The following is a 10718-nucleotide window of genomic DNA, read 5'->3' as shown; positions in this document are numbered from 1 at the left end:
CATACTAAATTTTGATCAAAATCGTTCGAGCTGTTTTGATAAAAAAAATTGTTTAATGCACGTCTTTATAGAAAAATTACCATAAAAATCCAAATTTTCAAAAACTTTTTAGCTTGTACACATCCACACACACTCACATGGGTACAGGTACACAAATACCACTTCGAAACCCACAGTTTCAAAACTACTAGTTGTTCCAAATAGTTTTTCAAACTATCCAAGGAGTTGAGAGAAGCAGTATCCTATGCTTTATAATCTTAGGTCCCACGGATTCATTGATTTGACAGTCTTTAATTGAATGTGCAGATTTTGGTTTTTGTTAATATATATCATATAATAAAAGCTTCCTTGGTGAGGATTTTTACTTTTTAGAGGACTTAAAAACAAAATACAGGTATAAGAAATTGCATAACATAAATATGTTTTTATTATTGACAATCCTTTTACTGGATGAAAACTGACAAATTATTTCACATAATCCCAAATGAGTACATTTTCAATTTATCATAGGTACTTGGATGACAATGGTAAAAACTATTAGCTTAAAAATGAATCTAAAAAATATTTTAAAATATTTTGTTAAAAACATATAGAGAATACTGTACTCTTTTAAAATAAATTATAAAAATAGCATGTTGTAAATAAAACAGAGACATTTTTCTGGTAAAAACTATTTTGTTAAAAACTTATAGAGAATACTCTTTTTAAAATAAATTATAAAAATAGCATGTTGTAAATAAAACAGAGACATTTTTTTGTATAAAATCAACCAACCATGCAAACAGTTATATTAAATAGAGGAATAGCCTTAAACCTCAGTCCATTATGTAGCTTTTGGGTGTGAGACAAACAAAAGTGCGTCTTAGAGTACAATAAAAAAAATTACAAAACCACTAAAGTAAAATCTTTGGAAAAAATAGCAACAATAACTGGGGAAAAAATGTAATAGAAATAAATAGTACAGTATACCTGATACTTAAACATAAAATTTCTAAATCAATAGAAATAACGGTTTTATATTGGCGTAGCACAACTACCTACTTATATGATTTTAGATCTATTCAGATATTCACAGTAAATAAGTATAGGAATATGCACAAGTGGCCTGAAGTATTGTTGTAACTTGAAACAGCTGTAGTCATTACTAAGGTTCATTCTACGCAAACGTGAATCCCACTGCGGGGCATGTGACATGACCATGCCAACATTGTGTTGAAGCTACGGAATCCCTGTAACGTGGAGTCAGCGTGAAACCCGTCGGGCCATTCTACAAGAGGCGGTTCAGACGCGGGAAGGACACAGAGGAACTCGGTTGGACAACAACAGCTATTTAAACTGATAAGAAAGAAACATAAGAAGAGACAATTGTGGACACATCCAACGTTGACGTTATCAAACTGGTTGATCAGAGGGACATTCCATATCATGTTTAAGACCATCGGATGTACCCAGGTATTCAGAAAAGCTTTTTCCAGTTTTGTTATACTTTCCACAGTTCCATCCAGTTTTTTTTGTAATACTTCTCAACACCGCACCGTGTTAAATCGTTGAACCTAACACAACAGATGTGAAGTGAGGTGCCACGCGCAGTGACACTGCTACGTGTAGAATGGCTGGGCGCGATTCCTGACACGGACGTCAACGTCAAACCAGCTTCCCCGCCTAGTGCTACGTCCATCCCCGTCGTAAATCCTTCATGTAGATACGCCAATTTCACGCAACGGTTCCTGTCAAGCGCGTGGCCCCGACATGGTAATCCCATCGTGTGTTTCACGTCCGTATAGAATGAGTCTAAGATTGAAACTGATCACGGCATAACAAACTGAAATTTGTAATTATATTACTTCACCTTTGCCAACATTCAAATAAAACAGAGTATATTCACAGTTAAATTTTAATCAAAGCTTAATTTCTGACAAAAGGAGTCTTTTTTGTAAATAAATTGAAAGTTTTTAGAGGAATTTAACCGGTCCAAGAAATCAGCAACACCCTATATACCCAACTGCTTGTATCAATGAGTGAAAAATGTCTATTTATCTTTATATAGAAATAATATAAACACGATAACCCATGATAGTTCTGTTAGTTATTCAAATATGCTGATGGCTATAGAGATTTAAAGATTAAAATGTGAGTAGCAACACCACTTGAAAAAGGCACATTGACCCAGGAATAGGAATAGCTTATAATCTGTATTTATGCCGTCTTGCTTGTTTTAGTTAGCCCTGAAATAGCACAATGGTATAATATCAACGCTAAAAAGCTATTATGACTATAATCCAAATATAATTTAGCAGGATCAGAGAAAAAATTATAGTAGAACCAGAAAAGAAATAACAAGGCAACTGCTAAGTAATTATTTGAATGCCCTTAAAATCTAGGATTCTACTTTACGTGAAATAAAGGATAAAAGTTCCTAAAAGATAATATGAGATTTCCTCTAACGACAATGGTATAATAAATTGAGAAGTTTACACTCTTAAGCTGTTTCAGACTATGACTTATTGAATAAAATATACTATGGTTTTTCTGTAAAAGAGGCACACCTTTCAAAACTGTTTCAGGGTTTCCAAGCTAGTAAACAAACTCTTGAACGATATTTTAACTGGCCATAAAATTGAAGTTGTTAAGTAAAATTACTTTCCTCCTAAATGCCTTGTGTATATTCTAACCGCATAAATTTTAATATAATTTAACGATTCTCTATAAAAACATGGAAAATTTAAATGACCTAAAGAATTTAAGTATTGTGAAAAACTGTTAGATAGGTATAATAGTGTCTTAAAAATATTTTACACAGTATAAATGACAATAAACAATCCGTAAGAAGTTCTAAGACATCTAGCCTCAAGCCTTTGGTTCCACGTCTTCCAAAAGTGGACACATGTTCTCAAACTCATCGTCCATACTAGAGTCCCCGATCATCAGATTTGGTACTCGACAATCACCATTCACATCCACTGTTTTTAAATTCAACTCGGAGTTATGTTTTTGAGTCCTTCTATCGACTATATTACACTTTTTGGGCATGAAGAACTCTTCCACTGGTTCATTTTCCAGCTTTTCAACTTCAATGATCTCCAACTTAGTAGAGTTATTTAATATCAGTTGCTGCGACTCGGCGGGCTCGTTGGAAATTTCTACAATCCTAGAGTTGGACGGTGGGTAGTTGGATAGAAAATCTGTAATTTCAAAATAACATATCATTTAGCATCATTAAAGAAAGTCCAAACCAAAATACCAAACTTTGTCAGACAGAGTAAGTCAAGACTGCTATTAGAATGCAAACTGCAGTGTCAATTGATCAAAATTTCTCAAAGACCAGGAGAGCGTAGTCAAGAATATTGAAAATTTAATATTTATGCACAAGTATGAAACAGCGTATGACTTAATAATGTTCAACAAACATTTCCATAATGTATTTGAGCTTAGTTTGTAAACCATTCTCTGTAGTAAAAAAAAATCAGAAGAACTCCAACAATCCGAATCAATTGGAACCGTACCACATTCAGGTGGTAAAATATTCAGGTTATTAAATCTTTACTGAAAATGGGGGTATTTTAGGGAAAATGCTTTAAACACCAAGTAAAAATCAACCTCAAGCCGAGAATTTACTATGGCAGGGTAATTTACTATCGCGGAAGACGAAGACAGTGTTTCCATTACCACTTAAGACGATGACGATGTTTCCATGACCACGGAAGATGATGATGATGATGTCCACACTATTGCAGGTTCAGAATTAAGCCGCAATCACAACTTCTTCCATAATCTCTAATAACGATTATTTATTCTTTGCGTATCTTATTACTAGAGTTTTGGGAATTTAAATGCTTCCTTAGAGCAATTCGGATAATCGGCGATTTGGATAGTTGGAGTTCATATAATAGGAGTTCTATTGTACTTTTTATTCAAAAGTGCAGAGAAGATGTCTGGTCACTAAATTTAATAGAGCAATTTTTGCAGATGTTTTCTATCCAGGATATGTAAAAAACAAGTTGTAATGACATTTAGGGATGTGTAATCTGATTCCATCCTCAGTTCAGAAAGCAACTTAAACATAAAAATATTAGTACAGTAGACTCCCTCTAGTTCGGCCACCTCGGGACCGGACCACTGGCCAGACTACAAAACGGCCGGACTAACCGGATGTAGAACATTTTACATAATCAAAAATAGTATTGCGCAATCATGATATGTTAAGTCATTAACCTTGGTTCAGTAATAAAAACTGTAACGTTTAAAATCACGCTTGCTTACTCAAGCAAAACAAAAATTACACAACACTGTACGTACAGCAATAAATCACGTAAAGAACAGAACAATAGAAAGTCTAGTACTGCAAGCTACTGCTACCGTAGTCAGCATAGGCTACTATTACATATACATGTTTTGTTTCAGAACATAAGAATGTTGATAAAAACATTAGATAACTTATAAAACACAGCATAAAATCATAGTACTTAGTCTTAAAGATAATAACAACAGTCGTAAAATAGGATAAATATAACAATGGATGACGTAAAACACCCCTCATTCTTTCTTCTTCTTTCTTTGGTTTCTCTTCATCCACACATTCAACAAGTTGCCATGGTTACTAATCACCCAATCACAAACTGTTGTGAGATAGCAAGCGCACAGCAGACATCAATTGTGTAAAGAGCAGATGATTGTCAGTGCAAGCGGATAGCTTGACCTTGATGCTAACAATGGCTATTTCTTTGTTTTGCTTTAATTTATTTTTGTCAAATAAACCGTGGTGTTTCAAAACAATAATGGGGGAACCTACAGCATAAAAAATGGTCCGAAATATTTAATTATAGGTACATTGCATTTCAACACATTAGACTGAAGAAAAACTATTAAACTATAAAATGTTCTTGGTATTTTTGAGGTTATGTAACATAGTTTTTACATAGGTAATATGCAACAATTTACCCATAGAAGCACCCGTCAACTAAACTGACATGAATTGTTTACTTCTATGACCGGAAACTAAACATTCAAGTTGAATCCTGTCAAAGGTCATTTGCCCGTGACGATATGACTTGTCCCCCTGAGACCGGGCCGGACCATCCGGCGGCCCATCCAACCGAAGCCTAACTAGAGGGAGTCTACTGTACCTACAAAATCTAATCTAAAGCCAAAAAAAAAACTTTTAAAGAGAACTCTATAGTGGTCAAAACGGGAAACAAAATAGAGGGTAGGCGAACACAATGGACTTGTCTGCGCAGGATGGTAACCCAAGCAAATACAAATACAACATCGTGATAAACTTGTCTTTTGCTAATTGTGATGTAGTATCCCACAATAATCCTTCTAATTAAATAAACCTCTACAAAAAATTAAGAAAAATTAGATTAAAAATTACTTTACTTGTGAGGCAAATTTCAAACAACACAATTTTGAGCATGAAAACACAATTCGAATAAAGGATTTACACGAATGTCTCATTCAAATAGTTGAAAAATGCAATTGTGTGATTGTTTTTCAATCTCTAATTCGTTACGAGGATTCCAAATGTACAGATCATTCTTAGGTATTGCGAATCAATGTTTACTCACCGTTCCTATTAGGCAAAGATCTGGACGGCCTATTGTTAAGCTGAAGAAAGCGTGGAGCTCCGTTGCATTGACACACAATTTTAGGCAACCCCCACTCATTGACCTCGTAGCAGCTTCCGTAGTTGTAGCTAGAGTTGTGGCGCAACTCTCGGGAGTCCATCTCAACTACTCTCTTTGGCTTACCGAGACCCTCGTCTGTCATCATTCTGTCAGATACAGATAGATTTAAATTAACCACCAAACAGAAACAAAAAATTGAATGTACATGATATACAGACTTTTTAGGTTTTTACTGATTGTAATATTTGACAAGTAAACATATTACATCCAATTTTTCCCCAATAATTAAATACATATTAAAGTAAGATCAAACACCTCTTGCATAAAATGTTTCTACCTGGGCTGAAATAGGGGTCGGTTTATCCACCCTTAGTTTAAAAACTGGTAGGGTTAATCAACCTTTTCTAGGGATGAATGAATGAATATAGTTTATTCCAAAAAACATTGGCTACAAACAGTGATTATAAACTAAATAAAGAATATTAGACAGAGACAAAAAATATAACAATAAATAAAGGAACTAGCAGACATAGGCAGTGCTACCTGTGCGTCTGCTAAGTTGCTGTCAAATAGAAAAAAGAAAAACTATTGAATTTTGGAATGGCAATAAAGAAAAAACAATAGGTCGTTATTATTATTAGTTAAATAAGTGAATGTATTTCCATGAACACAGTGCTGGTAAGAATATGGAATAAGGAATAAGGAATATGGCAGGGTGTCTACCAGATTTCTCAAATGGAATTCCCGACTTTTTCCCGACTTTTCATTACCATTTTTATTTAAATCCCGACCAAAGATTCGGTCCATTCTCCATGTTACTACACCTTTTTCCGTCTCGCGGTCACGGTATCTTTATCAACATATGTTGTCACTCGCGATGCAGCGAAATCACTGACGATCGAAACAAATCACATGCCGAGAAAATCCCGTATCAAATGTAGGGGTGTGTGAAGCAGCAAAACATTTCAATTCAAAGCAACGATTCGATTTAAAAAATTTTTGATGTAACTCGATTCGAAGCAACATGGAATTTTTCTATTCATACTTGTCAGTGGAGTGAAATATCTGTTTTCAATCATACATTAGAAGAACCAGTATTTATGGATATATCAATGAGCTTCTTGCCTATTTCATAATTTTTACTATGCTGCAAGTAAAATGTTGTTAAGCATGTTGCCTATTTTATTTTATCGATTTTATAAATAAAGATATGTTTGGGTGTAAACATATAGAAACCTTTGTAAGATTTAAATACTGAATAACTTGTATGGCTAAGCAATGTCTCAGTGTATGCCATGTACTTGGATGGCAATAACCTGTAAGGCTAAGCAATGTCTCAGTGTATGCCATGTACTTTGATGGTAATAACTTGTATGGCTAAGCAATGTCTCAGTGTATGTCATGTACTTGGATGGCAATAACCTGTAAGGCTAAGCAATGTCTCAGTGTATGCCATGTACTTGGATGGCAATAACCTGTAAGGCTAAGTAATGTCTCAGTGTATGCCATGTACTTGGATGGTAATAACTTGTATGGCTAAGCAATGTCTCAGTGTATGCCATGTACTTGGATGGCAATAACCTGTAAGGCTAAGCAATGTCTCAGTGTATGCCATGTACTTGGATGGCAATAACCTGTAAGGCTAAGTAATGTCTCAGTGTATGCCATGTACTTGGATGGTAATAACTTGTATGGCTAAGCAATGTCTCAGTGTATGCCATGTACTTGGATGGCAATAACCTGTAACGCTAAGCAATGTCTCAGTGTATGCCATGTACTGTACTTGGATGGTAATAACTTGTATGGCTAAGCAATGTCTCAGTGTATGCCATGTACTTGGATGGCAATAACCTGTAAGGCTAAGCAATGTCTCAGTGTATGCCATGTACTTGGATGGTAATAACTTGTATGGCTAAGCAATGTCTCAGTGTATGTCATGTACTTGGATGGCAATAACCTGTAAGGCTAAGCAATGTCTCAGTGTATGCCATGTACTTGGATGGCAATAACCTGTAAGGCTAAGCAATGTCTCAGTGTATGCCATGTACTTGGATGGTAATAACTTGTATGGCTAAGCAATGTCTCAGTGTATGTCATGTACTTGGATGGCAATAACCTGTAAGGCTAAGCAATGTCTCAGTGTATGCCATGTACTTGGATGGTAATAACCTGTAGGCTAAGCAATGTCTCAGTGTATGCCATGTACTTGGATGGTAATAACTTGTATGGCTAAGCAATGTCTCAGTGTATGCCATGTACTTGGATGGCAATAACCTGTAAGGCTAAGCAATGTCTCAGTGTATGCCATGTACTTGGATGGTAATAACCTGTAGGCTAAGCAATGTCTCAGTGTATGCCATGTACTTGGATGGTAATAACTTGTATGGCTAAGCAATGTCTCAGTGTATGTCATGTACTTGGATGGCAATAACCTGTAAGGCTAAGCAATGTCTCAGTGTATGCCATGTACTTGGATGGCAATAACCTGTAAGGCTAAGCAATGTATCAGTGTATGCCATGTACTTGGATGGTAATAACTTGTATGGCTAAGCAATGTCTCAGTGTATGTCATGTACTTGGATGGCAATAACCTGTAAGGCTAAGCAATGTCTCAGTGTATGCCATGTACTTGGATGGTAATAACTTGTATGGCTAAGCAATGTCTCAGTGTATGCCATGTACTTGGATGGTAATAACCTGTAGGCTAAGCAATGTCTCAGTGTATGCCATGTACAGGGTTGTCAGCAGGATCTATAAACGAAATTCACGCATTTTTCCCGGTTTTCCCGGCTAAAAAGTACGGAATTCCCGGCGTCTATTATACTTATAAGAACGGCACAACACAAGTTACACTTATCAGCAAATTAAAAAAAAGCAAGCCAAATTGCCCAAGGGACTACGTAAGCCCCGACCGATGAAACGGTGAACACTTCGTGACACATAATTAATTAGTGACGCACTGATGGTCGGGCGGGTAAGGGGTAGCGCGGTGGGTCATTATGGGTGCCATTTTGATAACATCCACTCATAATACTATATTTGGCTAATAATTTGTTCAGAATTATCAGAGGTTATAAACTCTATTACCTTAAACATTAATTGATCAAGCTAGTACAGTAGGCTAGACTAGTCATTTGATCAGTTTCAAACTCAAATAAAGGCGACTCTTCTTACTTGTGTGTAATAATTGTTTAATAATGCTTATAAAAGGTTACTATAAGGTTGTATTACAGAGACATACGTCACTGCCACAAAAACTATTCTCTAATGTGAATGAATGAACTGAGTGTTTATTTAGTGTGAAGCCCCGCCCACCGTCTAACGGGACATGGGGTAGGAAAAGAGAAAGTTTGCTCTAAAGCCTGGTTCACATGCCCTCCCTTACCCTTGGCGTCAGCCGCTTGCAGATTCCCATTACACAAACGTTTCTGAGTGTTAATTATTTTAAAACACTGCAAATGTTTGAATTTGACTGTGATGAGGTCTAATAAAGTTTCCTCTAATTTATAAATAGGCTTAGGCCTACAAGTATTAATCTAAGTCATTTGACAGTTTTTGTATTTATTTTTAAAAGCAATTGCAGTTATACTTTTAAAAAACTACATACATCTTGACCTATAAATACTTTTTGTAAGGAGAGTCTTTTCTCTATAAGAAGTAAAATCGATCGTGGTCAAGGAATGACTGTGTTAAAACAGCACACTGTTAATTTTTACAAAAGTATTTTGACTGAAACCTGGTATTTTTTTAAAGAGTTGTAGAATAAGTCGACGTTTGTGGAGTAAAGTATGGCAATAGATAAGTTTTACTTTTAGCCTACAATAAAGATTATGTTTAGGGACTAGAATCTCCAAAAGAGTGCTTTTATAAAACATGCCATAGTTTTATTTAGTAACAAAAGTGTTTGACTATGTTCCCGATGATACCAAGAGTATAGGTTCGACAGAGTGGATTCACTGTGAACCGGCCTGCCTGGCCCTTATGCACGACGTCACTATAACTTCCGTGTAGGGGTGTCAAAAATGGATCGTAACAATCGATGTTTTGAACCTGTCTGTAACTAACCTAGTTTTTTTATACTTAAATACTCATTATGCATAAACGAACACGTACTACATATCGGATCTCGAATCACGATAAATTATCGATACCCTTCCCACCCACAATAAGCAAAGCACATAAAACGATGTCTAGCAATCGTCATTTGCTCCATTGAAACACGAAAGTCGATTGGCTGACATGGTAGTGCATTGTCGCCTCCTGACCAATGAGAACTGTTGTTACATACTTTTATTGTCAACATTCACCATTCGTTATAACATTACAAAATCTACATGGACTCGACTAAGGCTTATGATATTTTTCAATAAATGCATTGTGTCATAGTAGCACTTAAAACTTCACTAAACTCTTTAATCAGGTAGATAGTACAGATAAATATGGACCTACTTTTTGGCGCAATATAAAGCAAGCCTAACCATACGACGATGACGATGTTAAAGTTTAATGGTTGAATATTGCAGGGAGGAAACTGAACATTTCGACGTGTTTAGGTTATTTATTTTGTACTAAAAATAAAAATAATACATCTAAATGTCTGACTTATTGATACAGACATTGTTTAGTATAATTAATTTCGTGTTGGCAGGACATTCGCGCGCCGGTTGTCTCATGAGTTGAGTCTGACATCTTGAAATGTAGATTGTGTTGTGCAATGAGCTGAAGCTAAACAATGTCACCGGCACCGTCGCTGTTTTGAACTAGATAGTTTCTATGTTGGCTATGAAAATTGTTAACTGTGATTACAAAACTAATCGTGATTACAAAACTAATACTGTAGCTATAAAATTAATAAATGTTAAAAAAAATATTTATCCCTGTCGGGTGTCCGGTGTTATCGGAATCGACTTTTGACAATCGAGTCTTGGTACCGAACCGATACCAATGTCCAAGTGGTAACCAATGGATGGTGGTATCGATGACGAAAATCGATACATCCCTTTTTAGAATCAAATTGAAATTTCAATACATCGCACTCGCTGCACACCACTACCTATCACTATCACCATCACCCAGTGTCAGCTGTCACTGTCA

The 10718-nt window shown here is 35.7% G+C and overlaps 1 protein-coding gene across 2 annotated transcripts in view; it reads right to left on the bottom strand.

Moving 5' to 3' along the window:
* Nucleotides 1–397: 397 nt before the first annotated feature.
* Nucleotides 398–10718, bottom strand: part of LOC128982062 (sperm-associated antigen 1-like) — a 34924-nt gene continuing 24603 nt past the window's right edge. For both annotated transcript variants that reach the window (XM_054401104.1, XM_054401102.1), the window contains exons 8-9: nt 5565–5770; nt 398–3182 (exon numbers count right to left, since the gene is read on the bottom strand). In XM_054401104.1, the coding sequence (XP_054257079.1) occupies nt 2848–3182; nt 5565–5770 (541 nt within the window). In that variant the 3' untranslated portion in view covers nt 398–2847. The remainder of the gene's footprint in view (nt 3183–5564; nt 5771–10718) is intronic.

This window comes from Macrosteles quadrilineatus, unplaced genomic scaffold, assembly GCF_028750875.1.
Source record: "Macrosteles quadrilineatus isolate MER2022 unplaced genomic scaffold, UCM_ALF_1.0 Scaffold_94__1_contigs__length_391377, whole genome shotgun sequence".
NCBI lineage: Eukaryota > Metazoa > Arthropoda > Insecta > Hemiptera > Cicadellidae > Macrosteles > Macrosteles quadrilineatus.
This window is presented reverse-complemented; position numbering and strand designations above follow the sequence as displayed.